At 45.8% G+C, this 25,966-nt stretch overlaps 4 protein-coding genes across 4 annotated transcripts; 2 read left to right on the top strand and 2 right to left on the bottom strand.

The window, feature by feature from the left end:
• The first annotated feature begins 3,784 nt into the window (after positions 1-3,784).
• On the top strand, positions 3,785-11,036 carry LOC101757463 (pentatricopeptide repeat-containing protein At2g35130). Its single transcript, XM_004951715.3, has 18 exons — positions 3,785-4,140; positions 4,712-4,779; positions 4,963-5,096; positions 5,508-5,596; positions 5,727-5,784; positions 5,870-5,922; positions 6,122-6,220; positions 6,296-6,409; positions 6,869-6,970; positions 7,053-7,148; positions 7,769-7,983; positions 8,252-8,463; positions 8,632-8,864; positions 9,021-9,270; positions 9,359-9,504; positions 9,594-9,799; positions 9,895-10,019; positions 10,156-11,036. Exons 1-18 carry the CDS (start codon positions 3,868-3,870, stop codon positions 10,746-10,748), a joined length of 3,066 nt encoding a protein of 1,021 aa, XP_004951772.2. The 5' UTR covers positions 3,785-3,867; the 3' UTR covers positions 10,749-11,036.
• Positions 11,037-11,330: 294 nt separating this feature from the next.
• LOC101755597 lies at positions 11,331-13,994 on the bottom strand. The gene is made up of 4 exons (XM_022826869.1): positions 12,306-13,994; positions 11,971-12,181; positions 11,690-11,839; positions 11,331-11,598 (listed from the first exon to the last, which is right to left on the bottom strand). The coding sequence occupies exons 1-4, from the start codon at positions 13,938-13,940 to the stop codon at positions 11,570-11,572; spliced, it is 2,025 nt and encodes a 674-aa protein (XP_022682604.1). The 5' UTR covers positions 13,941-13,994; the 3' UTR covers positions 11,331-11,569.
• Positions 13,995-20,525: 6,531 nt separating this feature from the next.
• Positions 20,526-22,658, top strand: LOC101756656 (glycine cleavage system H protein 2, mitochondrial). Its single transcript, XM_004951712.4, has 4 exons — positions 20,526-20,751; positions 21,723-21,811; positions 22,036-22,206; positions 22,283-22,658. The coding sequence occupies exons 1-4, from the start codon at positions 20,661-20,663 to the stop codon at positions 22,406-22,408; spliced, it is 477 nt and encodes a 158-aa protein (XP_004951769.1). The 5' UTR covers positions 20,526-20,660; the 3' UTR covers positions 22,409-22,658.
• A 323-nt stretch (positions 22,659-22,981) lies between these two features.
• LOC101756257 (splicing regulatory glutamine/lysine-rich protein 1) lies at positions 22,982-25,147 on the bottom strand. Its single transcript, XM_004951711.4, has 4 exons — positions 24,992-25,147; positions 24,753-24,890; positions 24,505-24,569; positions 22,982-23,681 (listed from the first exon to the last, which is right to left on the bottom strand). The coding sequence occupies exons 1-4, from the start codon at positions 25,038-25,040 to the stop codon at positions 23,454-23,456; spliced, it is 480 nt and encodes a 159-aa protein (XP_004951768.1). The 5' UTR covers positions 25,041-25,147; the 3' UTR covers positions 22,982-23,453.
• Positions 25,148-25,966: the final 819 nt, after the last annotated feature.

Here is a 25,966-nt window from a genome sequence, read left to right as displayed (position 1 = left end):
CGATCTGCCCGCACACGCCCGCCGCCGGTCGGCCCCGACCCCCGGCCCCGACCCTCGGCCGCCCCGCGCCGTCGCCGCCAGGCCGCGCCCCTGCCGCCGCCCCGCGCCCGCTCCTCCGTCACCCCTCCGGTAAGTTTATGTTGCCGCTACACATCGTAAATTAGAGTATGCATGAAAATTGGAAATTAAATGTTGAAAATACTAGAGAGGTAGCATTTATTTTATAAATTAGAGGTAGAAATAGTAGGAATTACAAAAGGTTGAAAATAATAGAGGTGTGGTTGTGGTTGTTGGCCATCGTGCCAACTCTTTGGTGAGATTGTGGTTGTCGGCCATCGTGCCGTTTATTATGTTGCAGGTTTTGGAAACCTCCCCGTGCAGGGGAGATGCTGCCGGAATTTTGACTTAAACAGTGTTTTGTTTCTTTTGTTGCAGGAGAGGCTTACAAGGACTGTCCTCGACTCGTCACTTTGCAGGATAGCAAGGTGAGACATGCTACACCTCTCTTTCCGTATAATGTTCGTATATCACGTAACCTAGTTAGGCGTCTCCCGTTCGAAAGAGATACGGTTGGAAATATGCAGATCTTTGCATATCTATAATCGTATCTGTTTCGAATTGTCCACGTTTTTTGGACAGCCTGAGGATGTGTAGGTGGGTTTAGTATCCATGGTCTACTCCGACCCGAGATAAAATTTCGGCAGCACCTCCCTGTTGTTCTCTAGATACACAATCTCCTATCAAGGACGTGTATTTGGAGAACAGCGGGGAGGTGCTGCCGAAATTTTTCTCGGGTAGGAATGCTTGTTTGCCGAGTGCTATGGTCAAGGCACTCGGCAAAGGGGGCGGCTTTGCCGAGTGCTCGGGAGCCGGCACTCGGCAAACATAGCCGGCTTTGCCGAGTGCCCGGGAGCCGGCACTCGGCAAAGAGACCGTGTTTGCCGAGTGCCAGGCGCGTGGCACTCGGCAAACTCCCTGCCTTTGCCGAGTGTTGGCACTCGGCAAAGACTAGGTGTTTGCCGAGTGCCACCCGTTTGGCACTCGGCAAACTCGCCGTTACCCGACGCCGTCAGTCCGCGGTTCGCCGAGTCCATATGTTCGCCGAGTGTTTTTCCGCCGTCGGCAACATGTTTGCCGAGTGTCCGAGTTTTGGCACTCGGCAAACTAGGCTTTGCCGACACAATATTTGCCGTGTGCCCTTTGCCGAGTGTTACACTCGGCAAAGGCTTTGCCGAGTGTTTTCAGGCCTTTGCCGAGTGCCTGGGGCACTCGGCAAAGGTTGTGCCTCCCGTAGTGGTAGCATTGCATGAGATGACCTATGGGACTGCTGAGGTGTAGCAATGTACTTGCTCTTTGCTCTTAGCTCTTCCAATGCAGCTGAAAGTAGCTAAAAGCATGCAAGGACCCAAACACCCCACCTCCAACTCTATCCATAGCTAGAAGGACCATCCGAAAAGAAGGGGTATGATAGTCTTTGCTTTGTATCCAACTAATCTTTAGTCCATGTATCCAAATAGGTTGTACTAATTTTTAGCTACCAGCTAATTTTTAGTGTCCTAGTTAAAAATTAGTTCCTAAGGGATACCCGGAGTAATTTTGGGAGAGAGCGGGATAGTACTGTTGTCCGTCTGACAAAGCTGCTTTCAGTTGGAAACAATACGGCAATACCTGGCCCATGGGATGTACATTTGGAGATTGTTCAAGATACCATTTTAACCAAGGGCAGTCTGTTAAAAAGGAAGTCGTACCCTAAAACAATGGTCGACTTGTTTTTTACTGTCCCCAAAACAAAACACTAGTAGTATCCATGGATGCTAATTGTAACGGGTGATTAGCTCTCTCGCCGCACAAAGATGGCAGCGAGGAGCGCCGGTAGGCAACAGCGGCCAGGCTGCTTCGCCCCGCCATGGCTTTGACGAGCCAGGTGAGCGGGTTCCGGCAGGAGGCGGCGGCGGCGGCGGGTATGGTCGGAGGTGGGGGATCTGGGGATCACGTAGAGCACGGGTGGGCTGTGTGGCGCCTAGGCGGAAAAAAAGGAGGGAGGGTGGAGGGGGAAAATGGGATGTGAAAAAGCTGCGGAGGGAGAATGTACAACAGAGAGTCATCGATGGATGCTGCAGAAGGTGGAACGTCGATCGGCGGGTTGTAATTTATCGAAGGGACAATGACGGGGGAGGGTCACCAGCGAATCCGTAAAAAATTCTCCCTTTTGTTTTTTTAGTAGAAAAGAGATTCTACCAAGGACTGAGAATGCTGCATACGATTTGAATCTGATACACGACACGGCAACGTCGGCCAAATGCTGTCACGCTTCTACACTTGTTAACTGGTTTATTTAGGCCGCTGCTCCTCACCTGCCTATGGCATCCATGTCAATGTCACGTGTCAAGACTCAAGACTTTACATTTGTAAATATGCCGTCTATTATTCATTTTTATGACAACTTGGGACAGTTCACTCTCAATTTTTTTTTCTTGTTCAGCAACATTTTGCCGAATAAGCTGTTGTGTAAAGTATCCATCCATGAAGAGGAACATGAACGTAGTTACTGTAGCCCCACGGATACTATCTAATTGCAAACATAAGTCATTTTATGATTTTATATGAAGCTTGGCTATTCTACATAAAGAATAGTCTAATTATCTTTCCTTAAATACAATATATTTAAAAATCCAAGGAGTAATGTAATATTCTAAGATGAAGCTAGCCGAGAATATCACTAGTCGGCTACTCTCTCCGTTTCCAGCTAGCTGGAGGTCGTTTTACTTTTTCTAGATATATATATTTTGCTATGCACCTCGACCTACAAGTTGAAATAGAAGGAGTACATTATATGGCGTGTTAATTTTCTTTTGTACGACAGCACGAGTATGGGGCTGTTTGGATATGAGGTGCTAAACTTTAGCAGTGTCACATCGGATGTTCGGATGCTAATTAGGAGGACTAAACATGAGCTAAGTATAAAACTAATTGCAGAATCCCGAGCTAATTCGCGAGACGAATCTATTAAGCCTAATTAATCTATCATTAGCAAATGGTTACTGTAGCACCACATTGTCCAATCATGGACTAATTAGGCTTAATAGATTCGTCTCGCGAATTAGACTCCATCTGTGCAATTAGTTTTGTAATTAGCCTATATTTAATACTCCTAATTATTATTCAAACATCCAATGTGACAGGTGCTAAAATTTAGCAGGTGGTATCCAAACACCTCTTATGTTAGTAGCACACTAACGTAGGTATCCTCAATTTGCAAAAGTAGGAGGATGTTTGGTTCCCCCCTAAACTTTAGCTCCCATCACATCGAATGTTTAGATACTAATTAGAAGTATTAAACGTAGACTATTTACAAAATCCATTACATAAGTGGAGGCTAAACGACGAGACGAATCTATTAAGCCTAATTAGTCCATGATTTGACAATGTGTTGCTACAGTAAACATTTGCTAATGATGGATTAATTAGGCTTAATAGATTCGTCTCGTCGTTTAGCCTCTATATGTGCAATTAGTTTTATAATTAACTTATATTTAGTTTTCCTAATTAGCCTCCAAATATTCGATGTGACACGGACTAAATTTTAGCTCGAGAAACCAAACGCCCCAAGTAGGTATCCTCAGTTTGCAAAGGGAGTATAAATCGATTATAAATTTATATGAGCACAGAGCAGGTAGATATCCTCAATTTGCAAAAGTAGCACACGTAGGTATCCTCAATTTGCAAAAGTAGGTATCCTCGGTTTGCAAGGAGAGTATCGATTATAAATTTATATGAGCACAGAGCAGCAGAGAGCTCATACAAAAAGCTTACTCTCAAAAAGCCAAAGAGGCCATCAAAGTATCGAAAACCTTCCTCTGAGCACCAATGGCACGGTATCTTCTCGCTCCCACCACCACCGCCTCCTCCTCCTCTGCCCTCCTCCCCAAGGATGCCGCCAAGAACTTGCCGCCGTCGCGGACCCTCCGCCTCCGCGCGCTCGGCTCCAGGTCCGGCAAGGCGCGCCCCATCATGGCGGTAGCGTCGGAGCAGGCGGCCCCGGCCGCCGGTTACCCCAAGGTGGCCGCCCCCACCACCGGCCCGATCCCCGCTGCCGAGCTGCTCGGCGTCATCGAGGCCGCCGCAAAAGCTGGGGCCGATGTGAGTTCGAGTTCCCTTTCTGCTCGATGTTTCTGCTCCCCAATTTCCAGTTTTAGGATTAGATGTTTGGGGGTGACACTTGCACCTTGGTAAATTAGCTTTTAGATGTAAGTGGTCAGTTCACAAAGCTGCATATTTGTTGAACACTTGAACTGCTACAAGAAATGCTATCCATTTAACTGGTCAATCGCAGTCCAGATGCTGGTAATTGCACTATGGTGTGGCAAACTAATTGTTGATTGGGTTCTAGGGGTGCTCTGGCACAATTATGTATTTTAACCTATTGAGAACGCCAGTCTGTTTCTTTGGTTAAAGAATGGGTTTTAGGGGTGCTCTGGCACAATTATGTCTTTTAACCAATTGTAAGGACGCCTGTCTGTTTCTTTGGTCAAAGAACATTTTTTATATAATAACCAAACAAATATGGATTATTAAAGTGCTCTAAATGGTTTATGTTTCTTAATCCTTGTAACATTTTTAGAAGGCAGGAAATATATCTTTTTCTATTAGGTTTACTATTGATGGAAACAAATTCTCAAGGCATGTATTCATTATCTCCTATCAATATCAGGTTATAATGGAAGCTGTTAATAAACCACGCAATATCCACTATAAAGGTGTTGCAGACTTGGTGACAGAGTAAGGATGATTCTCGCTTACCTTGTTGTTCTGCACCTGTTGTTAGCTTCATTTCTATAAGATAGCAGATATAAGGTCGTGGTGCCTTTCACATAAGACTTCAAATGTTGCCTAAGTCATCTTTTCATACAGTAAAGTGGAACACGATTAGCATTTGAATATACTGCTCTATATTTTGTTCAGCACAGATAAGTTGAGTGAATCAGTAATTTTGGAAGTTGTCATGAAGAACTTCAAAAACCACCTCATACTTGGGGAGGAAGGTGGCCTTATTGGAGATTCCTTGTCAGAGTATCTCTGGTGCATTGACCCTTTAGGTTTGGGTCCTCACTCAGTTCCTACTTCCTACTTCTGATTTGATAAATAAGTATTTAACATTGTGGGTTATGTTGTCACGAACCTTGGTTTGTAGTCCTGGATGGCTCCAGTAAGTTTCTGTATCGTTTCTTGATCCATGCAACAAACCTGTGCACTTGAATAGTGTAGTCCATTTCATTGATTTAGAAGGTGACAGTTCTGTTTATTATTATATTCTAGCAAAAAAGTTCTCTGTTATTATTGACAAGCAAATTGAATAATAGAATAACAGAGACAATTCATAAATCTGACAGCACACTAGTATAGCTTAGGTGCATATAAGGGTTATTTTAACTGAATATAATTAGAAAACTGGGTCAGCATGATGATTTCTCCATAGGAATCTTATCTACAAAATTTCCCCCTTTTAGATGGAACAACAAACTTTGCACATGGTTATCCAAGCTTTTCTGTGTCCATTGGGGTTCTCTTTCGTGGAAAGCCTGCTGCTTCCACAGTGGTAAGTGTTTGGACATATTGTTCTTGAACCATATGATCTTCCTAATAGCAGAGCCACAGACTACTATGGCATCACACTATAGGAAACAGTTTCTCTATGTATTTTCACGTTTTACCACTATCTTATTTAGGTGGAATTTTGTGGTGGGCCTTTTTGCTGGAGCACCCGTACAATTTCTGCATCTGCTGGTAGGTTCTTTGATCAACAACTGGTGCTTCTTTGTTCTAGAATACCAGAGGCTTCATCTGTAAGGCTTTCCTTTCTCTTGAACAGGTGGGGGAGCTTATTGTAATGGGCAAAAAATTCATGTTAGTCAAACAGACAAGGTAGCCTATTTTCTATTCTAGAAGTAGCTATGCATTTTCCTATCATGTGCATCTGTGGGTGCAAGCTTGCCTGCGGTGATGATATCTCAGCAGTCATATGCTCAATGCATCCGTTCATAAAAGTGTTTCTGGATGTCAGAATTAAGTGTAGAATAAACCACTGTTTCTAAGTTATCCCTAATTGGTAGTCATTCTGTAGGTGGAGCAATCTCTTCTCGTCACAGGGTTTGGATATGAACATGATGATGCCTGGACAACCAACATTAATTTGTTCAAAGAGTTTACTGACATTAGCAGGGTAAGTGAATATGTCCGAGATACAGAACTGAATTTTTTGTGCTCCCCTTTTGACAATATACTTTATTTGTTTAAGGGAGTTCGAAGGCTAGGGTCTGCTGCTGCGGACATGTCTCATGTTGGACTGGGCATTACAGAAGCCTACTGGGAATACCGGCTTAAGCCATGGGATATGGCTGCTGGTGTCCTGGTATAATTCTTTTTCCTCCCATGGAAATATGCACATCTAATAGTTACCTTTCCAAACCAGTTTTGATACATAATCATGTAGTACAGTAGAAATAGGGATTGGCCTATTCTTCTTGGTAATAACATCTTACCTCAATCAGACAATACCTTTTTCCTGTTTATGAGGGTCCGTATATATTAGTTATAGAAATTGCCTCAAAGATGGCACTAACCAGGTTTAAAATGTGTAAGAATGCTGTTGGTGACCTTTTCTGTAATCAACTAAAGAGTTAGCGTGTGAAAGATATGAAACTGATGCATATAAATCACAACTGTGTTTATGTATCATATTATTTGTTTCAGTTAGAACAACTGCTAGTGCTACTGATTAATCCTGAGTTCTAGAGCTTTCTTCCCAATTTAAACATATATTGTTGTTTGGCATTTGTTGTGCTCATGTTTTTGGTCAATGTTTTAACAGATAGTTGAAGAAGCTGGTGGGGTGGTAACACGCATGGATGGTGGAGCATTTACAGTCTTCGACCGTTCTGTTCTGGTCTCCAATGGTGTTGTTCATGGACAGGTTTGTTCTTAAAATAATTCTGTAGATTGTTTGCTTAGAGAAGTTTTATAGTGTTGTTGATGCACCCTGTTACTGACTGCAGCTTTTGGATCGGATTGGCCCTCCTACTGAAGATCTTAAGAAGAAAGGAATTGATTTCTCGTTGTGGTTCAAGCCCGACAAGTACCCAACTGACTTTTGAGTATCACAAGAGCGCCGGCCGTGGACAAACATAATAAATCAGCCATCATCTGTTGTTTTACTTCAAGAAGAAATAGTGACGTTTAATTCAACAGACATGTACTTAGACATACAATGTACAGTCCTTTGACTCAAGTTTAAGAGATTCAAGAGCCAAGCTCGACAAAGAGCACAGCTTTACAATTGAACCTGGAATGGAATGCATCCATTCCTTTGGCTTTAGGACGATTACATGTATCAGAAATAGAGATCTTGAAGGAGTGACATCTTTCGCGTTGCCATTTCTGCATCTAGCTGATTTCTTCATCTGAGCTGCTTTATCCTGCTAGACTGCTACTCTTCTTTGAGATACCATACCATGGAGTGAAAAATATGTTAGCTTGTGGCCCGACAACCAGCAAATGCTTAGAAATTGCGTCTCAATCGCATTGGATTTTATGTTACTATGATGCACAAAACCTGTGACAATCAGAAGATTAGCATAGCAAAACTGCACATGTTAGTTGAGTCACTGTTCCAAAACTGCCCATGAAGGCCATGCCCAGATTTTGTTGCCTTTTTGGATAAGGGATTCTGAATGATAGGTCCCAGGAGGCTCAAAAAGACAACACTGGATAGAACAAGCCAAAACAAAGAAAACCAAAGGAGAGATATTTCAGCTTGCTCTGTTCGCAGCTTCTGCCGTTCACAACTCCCATCCCCTCCGAAAGGGCCATAGCTCAAGCGAAGCTTGGAAGCTCAGCGATATTTTCCCTCGCTGTTCAGCAGGTCCGCTCTCGCTGCCTGTCAGGAGCGCTGGGCCGCTGTTGGCCTTCAACACCCTGTGTGCTCATGTAAGCCGGACGCTACCTCTCTGGATTCGCATACAATTCTTCCCAAGTTCATGCAGTTTTGCATTGTTTATGTAATTTTGCGGGTATTTGTGAATTGGTGTTTCGATTTTATGGTACTAATTTTTAATTGGACAATACTCTGGCCGTAGTTTGTAGTAACTGTTTGATTCTGCATGTCTGAGCAGTTCTGAAACTGAAAGAACATTGCTCTGGCTCTCTGAATATCATTTGCAATTATCCTGACATTTCTTTGCCCACCGTTTTGCAGGTTAAGCGTTGAGGCTCCAGCGTATTACTTGACTGCAAGACCTAGATGGAAATTACGTGCTTGTAGAAATGTCATGCAAGAAGCTGCCTCACAAGATGCAAAGGCAAATTTCTACAGGAGTGAGAGGAAAAACCGGAAAAAGGAGGGCACTTACATTGACAAAGATGGCATAGCAAGGACCTTTGATCGAAAGAAAATATCCAGAAAGAGGGGTAATGACAGTGCCAACACTCCTTTTAGTTTCATTCAGTCCTGCAAATCAAGAATTCTTAGACCATCTATCGAAAATATTCTTGTTATCTTTCTTGCATTGACTGTTTCATTGGAAGTTCAAGAAGGATATAGCTTTAGTTCTGCTCTGAAATGATATAGACATGCAGGGGGTGCTATGAAAGGCCGTGGTTGGAAGTACGGCTCTGGGTTTGTGGATGGAGTCTTCCCTGTGCTCAGTCCAATGGCACAGGATATCCTAGAACTTGTGCAGAAGGGGACCGATGTTGCCAAAGTCTGCCAGTCACTGGACAACATTCCTCATGCACACGATCTTTGGGATGACATTGTCAATGTCGCCGTCCAGCTCCGCCTCAACCGACAATGGGAGCCCATCATCACAGTAAGTCCTGGTCCTCCACTTGTCGATAGCATCTCATTGTGCTTTAACTTTCACCAAAATGCTGATCATATCTTGTGAAATCGGCCAGAATAAAATGTATACCTGGCTTGTTGATTCCTGAGGTTTTGATGTTTGATCTACCAAAAGTGCCTGTAGGTCTGTGAATGGATCCTTTACCGGAGTTCATTCCGGCCGGACATCATCTGCTACAACCTGCTGATAGATGCATATGGCCGAAAGCGTGAGCTGAGCAAGGCGGAGTCGATTTACATGGCTCTTCTGGAGACTCACTGTGTGCCTACAGAGGACACCTATGCTCTTCTCTTGCGCGCTTACTGCAATGCTGGACAACTGCACCGAGCCGAGGGCGTGATTTCAGAGATGCAGGAGAATGGGATTCCTCCAAGTATGCACCTGAATTGCATTCCTCTGATTTGCCAGATGGAGATACTTGTACATCATCAGAAAAACTAATATCAATAGCTCTCTTGTAGGTGCAACTGTATATAATGCGTACCTCGACGGCCTACTGAAAGCGAGGTGTACCGAAAAGGCGGTCGAGGTGTACCAAAGGATGAAGAAAGAACGCTGCAGAACTAACACTGAGACGTACACCCTGATGATCAACGTGTATGGAAAGGTCAGTCAATTTGTTTTTGTAGCTTACTTATTGCGCAGAGATACGATGAGCTTAAGTCTGTAGCAGCATTGCTCATCCTTTTTTTGCAGGCAAAGCAACCGATGTCATCGTTGAAAGTCTTCAACGAGATGAAGGCGATCGGGTGCAAGCCCAACATCTGCACCTACACTGCGCTGGTGAACGCGTTCGCGAGGGAAGGCCTGTGCGAGAAGGCCGAGGAGGTGTTTGAGGAGATGCAGCGGGCCGGGCATGAGCCCGACGTGTACGCCTACAATGCCCTCATGGAAGCTTACAGGTAGAAAGAATTCCCTCCCTGTTCATTGTTCTAGCAAAATCTGTTTAAATTGATGTGAAGCAATTCAGTTTCATCGATCTGTCCATACACCGCAGCCGAGCAGGGTTCCCGCAAGGCGCGTCCGAGATCTTCTCTTTGATGGAGCACATGGGGTGTGAGCCTGACAGGGCCTCATACAACATCTTGGTGGATGCCTATGGAAGAGCTGGTCTTCATCAAGGTACTCTCAAGTCTCAGCTTCTACATTGCAATAGCTCAAAAAGCTTCCTCTGTTTCACTTCCATGGACAATTCCTTTCCCTAGTGAACTCAAGAACACGCTGAATTTAATTTTTCTGCTGTTTTGTGATTGTTCAGAGGCAGAAGCGGTGTTCCAAGAGCTGAAGCAGGTGGGCATGCGGCCGACGATGAAGTCGCACATGCTCCTCCTGTCCGCGCACGCCAAGTCCGGCAACGTCTCCAGGTGCGAGGAGGTGATGGCCCAGCTGCACAAGTCCGGCCTGGAGCCGGACACCTTCGCGCTCAACGCCATGCTCAACGCGTACGGCCGGGCGGGGCGGCTCGACGACATGGAGCGGCTCGTCGCGGCGATGGAGAAGCGCGGCGGCGGCGGCGGCGCCCCGGACATCGGCACGTACAACGTGCTGGTGAACGTGTACGGGCGCGCGGGGTACCTGGACAGGATGGAGGCGGCGTTCGGCACGGCGGCGGCGAGGGGGCTCGCCGCCGACGTGGTGACGTGGACGTCGCGCATCGGCGCGTACGCGAGGAAGAAGGAGTACGGGCGGTGCCTGGAGGTGTTCGAGGAGATGGTGGACGCCGGGTGCTACCCGGACGCCGGCACGGCGAAGGTGCTGCTCGCGGCGTGCTCCGACGAGCGGCAGGTGGAGCAGGTCACGGCCATCGTCAGGTCCATGCACAAGGACGCCAAGACGCTCTTCACACTATGAGATCAACACCAGCTGATGCATGGGTATGGCATCACGTTGCTATACATGAACCTCTTGTGAACAAGTGACTAATGTAGTGTAGTGAAAGTCTAGCATGTATGAGTATGGATTGCCGTATAATTGCTGCTAGATGATTACATATCTTGAAGAACATACTCCACGGTGACCAAGCTCATGTAGTCAAGTTCGACAGAAAAAGTACATATCTCAGTCAAATTGAACCAGGCAAGCGGTTATTCTATATTTATCTGCAAGTGGGAAAAAAGTATCACTAATGATGTTTGAAGAGATTCCGGAATTCCCATAAACCAGTCTCCAAATGTATGGAAGTATAGTAGTATGCATTTTCTGGGTAACAAAGTCATATTTGACAATCAGCTGAATATCACCACCTCTGATAATGTTAAGAATAATGAAGGAGAGTAAAAAAAGAAAGAAAAAATCAATGAACTCATAACACCGTGGCTTGAAATGCATCGCAAAGTGCAAGTAAGAAAAGCTACCACACCTTTATAAAAGCAACCCCAATTATACCAAAATATTTGAACATCCCGCCACAAGAAAGGAAACCCTTTCTTTATGTTAACAAAGAGACATCTGCATACATCCCAAAACTCATTTTCACCATATCATTGCAGCGTATCTTGATTCTTGAATGACCATCCAATTCATACGAAATTACAATCCAAAGTGGCATATTCATTATAAAAGGAAATCAAGAAACATTTTTCTAGGTCAGGGCTATCCTCTCAATGTCACTGTCTAGGTATGGGCTATCCTCTCGACGTCTCGATGACTCAGTGTCTAGGCTTGGGCTCTCCTCATGATGTCACTCCAACTTTCATTTGCCCTAGAAGCAGTCAAATTCATGCCTTGAATGAGCTTAGTGTCTCGGGTAGGATCCAAATAGATATAATCCTCACAGCACATTCCAATTTTACCTATTGCCAGCTTTCCACCTGCGATGATCCTTTCATTGGTGATCTCATGCTCTCCACAAGCCATTTTTGTGAAGTCAATGTCACCACCACAATAGTTCTCATCTGGATGCACAATTCTGATCCCATCGTACTCGCAATAGCAACAACGAGCTTACCGGAGAAAAAATAGAAAAAAGAAAAAATGGTTAGCTTCAAATAAGAGGAAAATGTGGTAATCCAAATTTTATTTCAAGAAGAAAGTGACACAATTATATCAAACATGTGAGCAGAAAGTAACATACCATGTATTGACTTATTTGATACAGTGCGGCAGAAGGATTGGTCATCGTCGCCATTACTGAGCTCAGCGAAAAATAACTTAAGACCACCGCCAGTTTTTGGTTTTGCAAAGAAGTTTACATGTGAGTACGGGCATGTAAAATCAATAAAGCTCTTCTGGCTGCCAACACACTCATTTATTCCGCATATCACATGTAGTTCATATAAATATCCCTATATAATCAGGAAAGAAGTAATATTATGGAGAGCAGTATTTCACAATAGCAAAGAAAGTTATGATGGAACGAAGAAGTAGTAATTCAGGACATCAAAGAAATAACATGAAGGAAAGAATAACCTCGTTCCTCAATGCAGTTTCGATCTTTTTGCGGAAGAAACTCTGCTTGCCAACAAAGTTTTCCTTAAAACTCGCGAACATCTCTAACGCATCGTTCGATAGCTCAATGCTTGGTTCCAAAGTTGCTTGCAAAGGTTTAGCAGGGTTGCAATTTGAGGGAGAAAGTAAACTAGCAAGCTGGAGAACTTCACTGGAGGAAAGTGAGTCAGAAACTTTCAACAATGACTTGATAGCAGGCTGCACCAAAGGTAGAGATTGCATGACAAAATCTACATAAGCTTCTAGTTCCGGATGAAACGATTCCCTCCCTGCAGCCTTGTAGGTATTGATATCCCAGTCATGTACATCACAACCTTCAGATCTTGCCATTTGGATGGCTTTGTTGACTTTCATGTTATTCTTTAGCAAATAAACCATAGCCTCGTGCTCAGATATATCGGGAATGCATGTGAGCAGGAGCTTGATGAGACCACTAAGAGACCGAGACTCCACACGTACAAAGGTAGTGGTGCAGATCATGTCCACCTCCAAATTTTCCGAAGGAGGGAAAGCAGTGTCATACCAGATGGTGTTGATAATGATATTGGTCACAGGATCTAATGGACCATAGCAGTAACCAGCATTGACAAGGCTGCGGTGGTAACGAGCCCGAACATCTTGCGTGGGCAGCCGAGAGATTGCTTTGAGGTATCGAGCATGAATTCTATCGATAAGAACAGCACGGAGTGATAATGTGAGCCCAGCTGGCACCTTCTCCTCAGTTGCGTCGCTGTTGCAGTTAGCAAACCGTTTACCAGCAAGAAGTATTGGACTGTCCCCCTTTTTATGCTTGAATGGCTTCTTCAGAGCTCTGGACAACTTGTGAATTTCTTCAATAGAGAGTTGGCAGCTACGATCTGCCAGCACAGTCTGGGTTATTGATTTGAGATGATATGCTAGCGACAATGAGCTGGTGTGGAAGCCATCGACATTGGGCTGCCTTGCTGACAATGCTGCGTATTTCAGAGCAGTCTTGGCCGCGTGGGAGCTGATGCAGAATTCATCCTTGTTGCGGTAGCAGCGGTCGAGCTCGATGAGGCGGACGGCGACGAGGAGGTCGGCCTTGGCCAGGCACAGATAGCGCAGCGCATCCATGGCGCGGAGATGGCAGAAGTAAGATGTCAGAAACGTGATCAGCCCCTCCAACGATCGCTCTGCAATGGTTCGTGAGGGGACGTCGCGGGCGACGATCTCGGAGAGAACCTCCTCCCTGGACACCGCTGCCTTCTTCGTCTTCGTCATCATCTCCCGCTTGCGCTTCTTGGCGCCGTCGGCCTCGAGCTCACCATTGTTGTCGGGGAGGAAGCAGAGGGTGTTGCCGGTGGCGCCGTCGGGCTCAGGCTCGCCATCGTTGTCGGGGAGGAAGCAGATGGTGTTGGCGACGATGTTTGTGACCGGGTCGGCGAAGCCGAAGCAGACGCCGGCGGCGAGGAGGCGCGGGGTAAGCTCCGGCTTGTCCTCCAGCGGCAGCAGGTCGAGCGCCTCCTTGTAGTAGCCGTGGATAGTGCGCAGAATCACGGATCGATTACGGGCCATGCCCGCCGAATCGCCGTAGGAAAGGTCCGGGCTCCCGCCGCGCCGCCGCCGGCCATCCATCGCCGGCGATTCGGGTTTGGCGAGGATCGGGGATTTGTTTTTTTTGTCTGTCTTTTCGATTTGTCCCCCTCCCCTCCGCGGCTGCCGCCTGGCTAGCTTCTCGATAGAGACGGCGGCGGACGGGGGAAGGGCAGTTCAGGTAGACAGAGTTCAGGCCCATGAATGGAGTGGAGGCAGGCTCGACGAGATGAGACCTGCCAAATAGTAGGCTTTCGGCCCAAGAGATCAATAGAAAAATAATAAGGCCTCAGAAGGGAAAAATGGATAATTCTATGGCCTAGACCTATCAAAAGAAGTACAAAAATATGTAAAACTTTATTGGCTGAATTAGTAGGTAAAATTTGTGTCTCTGGAAAATTATTTTGACATGTTATTAAAAAGAAAAAAAAGTTTTACTCCCTTAATTCTACATTAGTATTCTATGTCAAACTTTTCTAATTTGGATCAAGTTTATAAAAAAAAATTTGGTTAGGGAGTACCCTGTATAGATTGTATATCAAGCAATCTGGCTCGATGTGCAAGGTATTTCAACTTAATCAGATTCATGAAGAATGTTCCATACCAGATTTCTCAGAAGAGGAAACACACTGGCAGCATGGCCAAAACATGAGTCGAAGTTTTCGTTTATCATTTATCAATAGAGATTGTGTTCCTTTGTCCTACAATCTGCCCTAAGACTTGGGATTACATCACTGCTGGGAAAGCGCCTTCAGTATCGGTTGCTAACTCTCCTTAGTACCGATTGTACAATTAGTATACTACTTCGGTATTAAAGGCCCCTTTAGTACCGGGTCAAATAACCGGTACTAAAGGGATATTAAAAATAAAAAAAGAAATCCCACTAGCTCGAGCCACACCCTGCCAGCCCAACCGCTCGAGCCGTACCCCGCTCGATCCCGAGCCCCACCCCGCCCGAGCCGCACCCTGCCAGCCCGACCGCCCGAGCCGCACCCCGCCACCGTGGGGCGAGCTGCATCCCGCCGGCCGCGCTCGGCTGCCCTGCCACCGCGCTCGTCGGCACTGGCTACCTCTCCCCGTGACCTGCTAGTCGTACCTCGCTAGATCTAGCCGCCGCCGCCCAACCGGCCGGCAACATCCGCGGCCCCGTCGGATCTGGCCAGCCGCACCCCGCCGAAGCCCCGATCGCACCCCCGCCACAGGGAGGGAGGGAGGGAGAGAGGCGTACCGGGGAAGAGGAAGTCAAGGCCACACCGTTGAAGGTGCCACCCGCTGAGGCCACCAAGCAGCCGAGGCTGAGCCCGAGTCCGCCATTCACGCCTGTTGTCACAACTGCAGCCCGCAACCCGAGCCCGCCATCGCAGCTGCAGCCCGCAACCAGCCTGCCATCCACGCCCTCCGTCGCTGCCGTCACACCTTGCCCCGCTGCTGCTCTCCACTGGCAGTGAGGGGCGAGCGGAGGGGGAAGGGGAGGGGCAGCAAAGGGGTGGAGGGTGGTAGCTAGGGGCCGAGAGTGAGAGAGGGAGGGCCGGTAGGAGAGGAGGGAGGGAGGGAGGGAGAAGGCAGGCGGGGGAGGGAAAGAGGGAGGAGGGAGAGGGAAAGGGAGGGCCGGTAGGAGAGGAGGGAGGGAGAAGGCCGGCGGGGGAGGGAGAGAAGGAGAAGGCCGACCGGCCGAGAGTGAGAGATGGAGGGAGCGAGGGAGGAGGGAGGGGGGAGCGGATAAGGAGGCACGCGGGTGTGGTGCTGGGGGGTTAGTATCGGGTGGAGCCTCCACCCGAAAGGCGCTCAGGCACATTAGGGCCTGTTTGGCTCCATGGTGTTAAAGTTTAACACCCATCACATCGAATGTTTGGATGCTAATTAGGAGTATTAAACATAGACTAATTACAAAACTAATTGCACAGATGGAGTGTAATTCGTGAGACGAATCTATTAAGCCTAATTAGTCCATGATTTGACAATGTGGTGCTACAGTAACCATTTGCTAATGATGGATTAATTAGGCTTAATAGATTCGTCACGCGAATTAGCACAGGGTTCTGCAATTAGTTTTATAATTAGCTCATGTTTAGTTCTCCTAATTAGCATCCGAACATCCGATGTGACACTGTTAAAGTTTAGCACCTCGTATCCAAACACCCCCTTAGTACTAAACCTTTAGTACCTGTTGGAGCTTCCAACCGGTACTAAAGGGTGTCACGAGGGCTCTTGGGGACTAGCTGTTACACCCGGTACTAATGTGAGCATTAGTAACCAACCGGTACTAAGGGTTAGGACCAGTGTTCAGTTTTCCAGTAGTGCATGCTCACTAAAAGCTTTGCTGAAACACTCCCGATAAATGAATGCATTCAATTTTTACATCCAAATGAAAAAATTGCAAAGAAAATGAACATACCTGTTGCGAGATCAGATCAGAAATGAAGCCTCTTGCGGTTAATGGCCAGCAGCAGGCTTTGATTTTATCCTACTCATTTCAGCATCCATATCAAGATTCATCACCCATACAGCCTTGTTTACAGCTTGGATTAACTTGGCATCATGAGCAGGATCTAGGTACACCTAGTCTTGTTCAAATATTCCCACACGATTATCTATCAGCTTCAAACGACTAACAATTTCTGTGTTTGTAAAATATTGTACTCCACAGGCAATTTTCTCAAAGCCATTTATCCCCTCCCAGCAATTCTCAATCGGATGCACAATCCGGATTCCTTGATACTCACAGTAATAGCAGCGGACTTCCAAAGAAAAAAAGACAGCATGAGACGACATACACATACAATTTTTTGTAGATGCATGCAATGTGGAGATAAAAATAATACCTTGCGTTGGTAGACCGCACACAGGGTAGCAAATGAGTTCATAGTTACTATCTTCATCATTACTAAATTCGGCGAAAAACAATGTATTTGTTCCATTATCTTGACTTGCCCAAAAGTTGGCATGTGTCTACTGAAACTTCGTGTCAAAAATCCCTATTTCCTTACCAACACTATCATTCACACCACAAATGACACCTAGATCATAATAACAGCCCTACACCCAAGAATATAAGATAAGAAAACACAGACAAATGATACATGGCATCTTTATCATATATGTGCTCAGAATTTTGAAAGAAACATAATAACATGGCTTGCAGCAGTGACTTAACAGTGGATCTTACCGCAGGCAAGGACTGCATGACAAACTCACAATATGCCTCAGGATTTGGATGATATGCGGCTTCCGCTGTTGCCTTATATCCTTTGTTATCACAGATCGATACATCACATTCTTCCCGTTTTGCCATTCGAATTACATCCAAATTACTCTTGAGCAAGTAAACCATAGCCTTATGCTCTGATATCACAGGGGAGCATGGACGCACAAATGCCATCAATCCGTTGGCAGAACGAGGCTCAACATGCTTCAACGTGCAGATCATATCCTCTTGAAACTCTTCCGATGGGGGGAAAGCGGTGTCGTACCAAACAGTGTTGACAATGATGTTTGACACAGGATCGAACGGGCTAAAACAGTAGCCTGCCTTGAGAAGGCCGCAGTGGTGATGGATCTGAAGATCTTTCATTGGAAATCGAGACGCCGCCTTGAGATAATGTTCATGGACTCTATCCATAAGAACCTTTCGAAGCGACTCCGTCAGCTCACCTGGCACATTCTCATTAATACTTGCAGTGATTTCTGGCTCTGGGTCATGAAACCATTTAGCAACAAGATCCATGGGCTTGTCTGGCCTCTTGAGCTCGAGCGGGTTCGTGAGCAATCAGGACAACAAGAAGATGTACTGAACAGTGAGGCGGCAAAAGCCCTGATCTGGTGACAGAGTCTGGGTAATCATGTTGATATAGACACAAGTGCGAAGCAGCCGGCGAGAAATCCATCAGAGTTGGGCTGCCTTGACAGCAGTCTTGACAGCAGGTGAGCGGACTCGGAATCGATCCTTGCTCCGGTAGCAGCGATCCTTCTGGATGAGGCTTACTGCGATGAGGAGGTCGGCCCTGGCCAGACTCAGATAGCGCACCACGTCCCAGTCTAGGAGGCAGCGGAAATAGGATGTCAGGAAGCTGACGAGGCCCTCGAGGGAGCGCTCCGCGACAGTCCGCGCCTCCGGCGATGATCTTGGAGAGGACCTCCTCCCTCGATTTTGCCTCCTCTGAGGCATTCGTCTTTGGCTTACACTCGCACTTATTCCGCCTCTTGGCGCCGCCGTTGGGATCGGGCTCGCGGAAGGAGAGGGTATTGGCGATGATGTTGGTGACAGGGTTGGCGAAGCCGAAGCAGACGCCAGCGTCGAGGAGGTGCGGGGCGAGCTCTGGCTTGTCCTCCAGCGGCAGCAGGTCGAGAGCTTCCTTGTAGTGCCCGTAGATTATGTCCAGAATCTCGCCCTCCCAGGTGCCGTCCCAAGTGTCCGGGCTCACGCCGTGCCGCCACCGGTCTGCCATGGGGAAGGGGAGCGGCGGCGGGGAGGTTAGGTTTCTCCAGTTATGTTGCCCTCCTAGTAGTCGGTAGATTAATAACTTTTATTATAGGTGTTTAATCCGGCAGCGACAATATCTCTTCTTTTTTTAGGGAAAACAAAATCTCATTTTTAAGCACTCATGTTAATTATGTTGGATTTCGATGTGCATGCCATTGCCTTCCTACCTATGCATGCACATGGGCTCAAATCAGCTGGCCCGGTAGGCCCCCATGGGCTAGGTGTTACACCTGACTTTGAGCATAACTGCATGAGAGCAGTATAGAGAGCTAGAGAGGTGCCATTGTGCCGAAAATCCGCTAATTGTTATTTTTTTATAAAGCTTAAAATTGAGAAGAAGTTAATAAAAAGATGGCCAGTTCTTCTCCTGTCTGTTTGTTGTGTTCATCCTCATCCACCGAAAGTGCAGGGAAGCTGAAGAAAGAAACAACACCATACCAACTGATGCCAAAACTTACGTGGCAGCCTCCAGCAGATGGTTGGGTTAAAATCAATGTAGATGGCAGCTTTGTTGAAACCAAGGGACAAGCTTCAGCAAGTATCATCATCCAGGAATTCAGGATCATTTAGGACAGGTGTCACTCTCTTCCTGGAGGTAATTGTTCCATCGTTTCCTGCATGCAAAGAAGGCTTGTCACTTGGTATGTGTTGGATACAAAGTCTAGCATTAATATTGGAGAGTTTGAATGTTATATTTGCCTTGCATCTCTTTCTAAACAAAGATTCTTTTTTGCTGGGAATTTCTAAGCAAGGAATTGACGGCTCATTACATGCAAGCTGGACTGAAGAATGCAGGATACTTATAAGAATTTTTTGTAGTGTTAAGTTATCAAAGGCTAATAGAGAGCAAAACAAAGGAGTTTCTGAGCTAGCACAACATGCTAAGCTGTTTGGCTAGAAACAATCCCTAATTGTATCGATCATTTTGTACCTGATGAATCGATAAAGCTCTCTATCCCCTCGCAAAAAAGATTACCAATGTCTCTTTACAAAAATAAAACTCTCAACGTTGTACTTCTGATATTCTGAATTAACTGTACGGTACAAATGGGCTGTTCTGATTATAACAGAGTTCAGTAACAGATAAATTAGCTTTGACCCAAAAGAAACCATGGACCTGTTGCGATATCTCACATTTGTGGCTTTGTTCTAGACCCCAAATTTCAGTGTTAAAACATAATAGTCACTGATGTGGCATGAGTACTGAACTGAACATCCATGAGCCACCAAAGAGCATAGGAAACAATAGATCCCCTCACCAACTGCAGCTGCTGTTGTTTTGCAGTCTGCATCAGCCACCAACCGCTGTTCAGAAGTCTGATCGGTGTCAGAGAGCACTCGTGTCGTTGGTGATTGTTTACGCGTTCCCATGTTCCCATGCCCCAACTCCCACCCCGTGATCTTCTCAAAAAAAGAAAAAAAAACGAGTACACTAGTGGAGTAGCAACAATTGTGGCTTAAGTTGAAAATTTTTGTGCGTGGGGTGGTTGGTGGCTCCCTCAAGGCAGCGTTGCGGTTGCTGCAGCATCAGTTTAATTTGGTGATTTATATTAAGCCTCAAATCAGCATCAAAATGGAGCCCATTGGACATGGAATTTGATGCCAAGTTCGTGATGTAACCCTTCTTCACGAATTGGCAATAACAGGGAGTGATCATACACATAACAGTTTTTGTCCAACTAAATATTGCATTTTTTTTGCGTAAACACTCATGTCCCTCTCTTTTCTTGTAATACATACATGGCCCAAGATAGGAACTTTTTCCTCTTATCTTTCTTGATTTTCATGGCTTTTGGTTCTTGCTAAAGTAGAAAGAAAGGGAACACGTGAACTTTCCATAGATCATGAGAACAGAGAACTCAAGGGGTAAAATGATAAAATTGCAAAAAATAAAGGGGAAGTACTAAGAGCTTGATTGGTTTGTTGCTAAAATTTTAGCATGCCAGCCAATTTTTTAACCATCGTTTGGTTTGTGATCAAAATTTAGCAACTTCTTCTATTTATTTTATCAAAATTGGCAAGTTTTTTGTTTTGGCGAGCAACCAATCGTACTCTAAAAGGCCTACAATGGGCCATGGCCTAGTAAGAAACAGTTTTCGCAATTTGCAAGCACACCACCAACTTCTGCATTTTCCATTATATTTTCCAATGCGCTGAAGAAAAGCGAAACGAGGCCACCAGTCAGTCACCACCAAACGAAAGCACGAACGAGCCCGGCGACAGAGCGGAAAGCGGCGCCGAGCAACCAATCCCGCCGTCTCCCCACGCCGCCGCCCCGGATCATGGCCATGGCCGCCTCCTCCCGGCTGATGTGGGCGTCCCGCGCCGCCGCCTACCTCAGGATCTCCACCTTCCCCAGGGCCTTCTCCACCGGTACGTGTCTCTCAGTCTTCTCCGTCTCCACCTTGCCCTCGGGCGCGTGCACTGCCGTTTCTTGCGCTCCGGTTCGTGGGATCACGGCTCCTCGCTGTTGGACCGGCACGATCTTGTTGCCCTGTGTGCGCAAATATCGGATTTGTGGAATGGTCCTTGATTTGGGGAACTCTGCGCGTATCAGCCTATCAGGCGGCAGATACGTTCGGGGAATGGGGTTTACGACGGGGTTTAGGCGCCGCCCCCGCCGCTCTTTATTTTCGGTTGTTTTGATTCTTGCGGTGAAAGGTATAATCTTTTCTGAAGATGAATGCTGTGTCCGTTCGGAATGATTTCGCAGTGACATGTATGAAAAAGGTTTTGCCTTTGGGGTGTATGTTACACTGCTTCTTTGGAAGATTGATTTCTCAGATTTAGATTAGCCTTAGATGTTGATGGGTAAGGCAATGTTTCGCAGCCTGAAATTAATTTTTATTGTACCGATACCATGTTGCAATTTTCTGACTCTGTGGAATTTTCAGACTGGTATTTGCAGGATTCTTAGTACATTAGAATTGGATACATGCATCAAGTTTTAGGAATAAGTTTGTATGAAAGATTTATGAGAAAAAGACTAACCTCTGACATAGCACAAACTACAGACACAGGTTTCTAATAACAAGATGGAATGCCACAACACTGCGATTCTTTACCTTTTATCTTATGAATAGATAGCTGTATTGGTAATTATTGTGCTTCAGAAGAGGCGCAGAAGAAATGGTCTCAGGAATCGATTTCTACTGTGGGGTTTGTTCTGTAAAAAGTGGTTGAGTAAATTGATGGTTTCCCTCGCAGGAGATTGATTTTATATCAATATTTGACTAAATGTTGATTGCTGAAAACATCCTTTCTTCAGTTTGATATATAGATTCAAGAAGTCAGGGGTCGGTCAGCATCTCACGCTCTGAATCTTTCTCAATTCCCTTTTTTAGTGATGAAGGATCTGAAGTATGCTGATACTCATGAATGGGTGAAGGTTGAGGGTGATTCAGCAACTGTGGGGATTACGGACCATGCCCAGGTTGATACATTTGTATATTTCTATTACTGTGAATGTGAAGTGTGAAGCAATCTAGGTGTTAGGCCCTCCATATGTTAGGTTATCCAGTACTGCATTTGTTATACCGATATACATAATGCATGAAATCTGTTGCCTGGACCTGAGTTCAAATAAATCGATCATGTTCAGCATACAGTATCAGGGTTTGCATCGCTTAACATTTGTTTCTTTCTTTTGGCTTCCAGGATCATTTGGGTGATGTTGTGTATGTGGAGCTGCCAGAAGTTGGCATCAGTGTATCCCAGGGAAAGAACTTTGGTGCTGTTGAGAGTGTGAAGGCAACCAGTGATATCAACTCACCAGTATCTGGAGAGGTCGTTGAAGTGAATGAGAAACTAAGTGAGGAACCTGGATTGGTAAGTGTTGAGTCAGAACTCATGTGAAAATAAATCTTCCTTGGATAGATAGTCAATGTTTATCTTTTCTGACTAGGTGAATGCAAGCCCATATGACAAGGGATGGATTATCAAGGTCAAGCTCAGCGATTCAGGTGAGCTCAATTCACTGATGGATGATGAGAAGTACTCAAAATTCTGCGAGGAAGAAGACAATCATTGAAGAAAAAAGAGTGTCTTCTGACATCAAGGACCTGTGTTTCAATTCAAGCTTTATCAGTGCTTTTGGTCTCTGAGACCCGCTGTCGCAAATTGGCAAGGTTCATCGCATGGAATAAATTAGTCTGAGATCCGAGCGTGTAAAGGACATGTCCGAGTTTCGTTATCTCTTTGTAGTTGTAATGCTCATGAGTTTTCGTTTTGCTGTCTCTGTTTCATTCCTTGGTATACAAATTGTTTGGTCCTTTGTGGTTGGTTCAGAATGTTCGGTGGTATACTGGTAGTACTATGCGTAGTGGGCAAACAGGGGACTAGGCGATACCGCACCTTTTGATTCGATGTTGATGAAATTGCAATTATGAGGTAGCCGATATAATTGAAGCAAGAACGATATGAAACTCTTCGAAACAGAACGATAGTTCAGTATTTGAAAGACCCCAACTTGGCATCTCCTCAACCTTCCAGATAATGGAGGGCCGTAGGATACCAATGCCAGAACTCAGTTTGCGCACAAACAGAAAATAAAGCAAATCTATGGCACTGCAACACTACATGTTAAGCTGCATGTCATGTTAGATGTCAGGAGGTGTGAAAGATTTGCCATAACTTGTCTGGTGAAATATGGTCCACTCAGATAACAAGTATCCCTGCCAAAGAACATAAACTTTGACAGGAGCATCTAACCCTGTTGAAAACCTAGCAATTAACATTGCAACATCACACGGTGGCACTTACGATCAAAACAAAGATTTTTCACACGAAATAGCAAGTGCTTTGCTCACTGTCAGGATCTAACAGTAATGATCATTGAACGCTGGACACTAGAGAGACCTAACATTTACCCTCCTTTAGGCACATTCTGCACATCAGCTAAAATACAATAACCTAGAACATCAAAAGTAGTTGTGCTGGTAGCCTGGTAGCCTGGTAGCCTGGTACAATGCAACTATGTGAAAATCCTGCCAGGAAAACACAAAATGCCTCACGCTGCAGGTCATAACGAACCAGAACATGCATCGCGCTGCAGGCCATGACGAAGCAGACACGCCTCACGCTTTGATGTTCCAGTTGTGTGCTGATCGTGGACCGCTTGTAATCCCCTCGTAGTATTGTGATGGCAGCTTTCCTTTGTTCCATTGCTTCACAAATTTAAGGAACAGATCATGAGCAGACTCTGAAGAAAGATCTGAAAAATATTTGCCCTTTTCTTCCTTCAACCAGGTTGCAAACTCATTGTTCTTTGCAAAGTAGTCATCTTTAGATATTTCTTTGACGACCTGTTTCAGCAAGGGGGGAATATCAGAAACAAGGTATTCAAGGCAGGAGAAAGGGGGCAGACAAGAAAGAGACTGAATTCAGCAAATGTCAAACACTCATGTTTTTGCAATGAGATGCATACCCCATTGGTCCAGTCAAATAAGTTTGATTAACTATTTCTGTTCTTAGCAACTAGCTACTTTTAACATAGTCGGATAGTCCCATTGCACTTTTCTTGAATCCCAGTTGCTCAGGAAAGATGGCATGTAACAAACATCATACTCAATGTAAGCACACCAGGGTTGTGAAGACATTTCAGGAATGTGCATACTAATATTTGTTGCATGAAAGGAAGCAATAGCCTATAAAGTAATAAGTGCTTACTCACATCGCAGTTACAGGTTAATGGTAACAAAAAATCATGTTCTGCCTTCATAAGTTAAAACACATTATGGCAACTTTTGATCTTCTATTCAGCCTACTGGTGAGAAATAGATTCTTCGAGATTTCGATGAAGCTCCCTTGTCTACGACAACACAAGTGACTTATACTTTGGGTGCATTAATTGTAGAAATTTGCGATACCTTATGTCCTTATCCCTGATTCATGTTTCAAGACACACCCAGAACTGGAAAAAGTTCTACGTTTGGGTCTACACTTTTATTTCTACAGTAAGCTAGCACTATTCCTCAATTTGGTTCTATTTCAGAGCAGTGTTAGACCTTTATACCCATGAAAGCTCAATCTTCTACAAAATTTATGTACCAAGTTCAAATACATCAAAAATCATTCTATTTGCTTAGGAACAGCCAATGAAACAGAGGAATCGTTCAGAGAACTCACTGCATCCTTGTCTTTTCTCTTGCTCTTCTCCTTCTCTTTGGAATGTCTCTCCTTCGAATCCCTCTCTGCAACACAAACAAACACATCAAAATCAAAACCTAGCAACAATTCATTGGCACTACCATGTGTACTCGTTCAGAGAACAAAATTACACAAAAAATAAGTGGACGCAGGCATAAAACATAAAGTGTTGAAGAACCAGAACTGGTTGTTGGTTGGTTATGGCGATAGAAACAAGGGCACCCAACCTTTGCCTTTGTTCCTGTCGCTGTGCTTGTTCTTCTTCCTCTTCTTGTGCCTGTCGTCTTCCTCCTCCCTGTCCTCCCGGCTGCTCCTCCTGCTCTCCTTCTTGTCCCGCCTCTTCCGTTCCCTCCCCTCTTCCTCCCCTGAAACAACCAAGAAAAGAGGATTAACGCTCCATACCAAAACAAACAAATGGATGATGGGTTCGACCGAGAGAGGGGAGACGAAAGGGATCTCCGGGTACCTGAAGAGGGAGAGGAGCGGCGTTTCCTCGATTTCCCCTCGCTGCCCATCGTCGCCGTCGGCGGCCTCGCCCTCGGCCTCGTCCGCCGCCCGAGTCAGAGTGAAGGAAGAAGGGCACCGAGCAGTTTGGGAATTTTCTCGGAGCCTCAAAGCCCATGTATTTTTGGCCCGCCAAGTTGGTGGATCAAGGAACAGACGGTAATTCAGCCAAGTCAGAAATGGGATCCATCGAGCCCATCTTCTACCCTCCGGCGCCAAGCTCCTTCAATTCAACATTCAATCTCGTCGGAGATGTATTCCACGGAAGGTTCGTGGGCCCACCTTAACCTACGCTTGCCGTGTCGCCCCGGCGTTTCTCTCGCCGATTTACGGTCGACTGCTCACCGGCGCCGGCGTCGTTGACTACAGGGACCCATCCACCTGCGCGTGTTTACTTTGCTTCCTAATGTTCACGTATAGGAGTGCATGAATACGTGTGTGGTGTACGTGTCCGATGTTGGCTTGGTTCGTGTTCAACACCTTCTGCGAAGGTGCTCCTGCTGCGCTATAATATACTCCTCCTGATTTATACGACGCTGGTTAGCTCAAGTTTAAGCTAAGCAACGTCAAATAAAAAAGAACGAGGGAGTATTATATATGCCTTTTATATAAAAAAAAGATCGAATGTGTAGGGTAATAGTGCCCCTCCTCGCGGACTCTGTACCACTACCGGTTGGGAACCCCTCGTACCGGTTGGGAACCCGTACCGGTTGCGCAACCGGTATTTCTAGTTCGGTACTAAAGGGGATCCTTTACGAGTATTAAAAAAATAAAAAAAATTGGAATCCCATCGCCAGCCCCCGCCCTCCTGCCGCCGTCCTCGCCCTCCCGCCGTTGCTCCTCCCTACTGGTGAGGGGCGAGCGGGGGGGGGGGGGAGGGGGGAGGGGGGAGGTGCTGGCAGCACAGGAGAAGAAGGGGGAAAAAAGGTGCTTAGAT

This window comes from Setaria italica, chromosome I (genome assembly GCF_000263155.2).
Source record: "Setaria italica strain Yugu1 chromosome I, Setaria_italica_v2.0, whole genome shotgun sequence".
NCBI classification, from domain to species: Eukaryota; Viridiplantae; Streptophyta; class Magnoliopsida; order Poales; family Poaceae; genus Setaria; species Setaria italica.
Note: the sequence above shows the minus strand (reverse complement) of the source record. Positions and strands in the feature narration are given on the sequence as shown.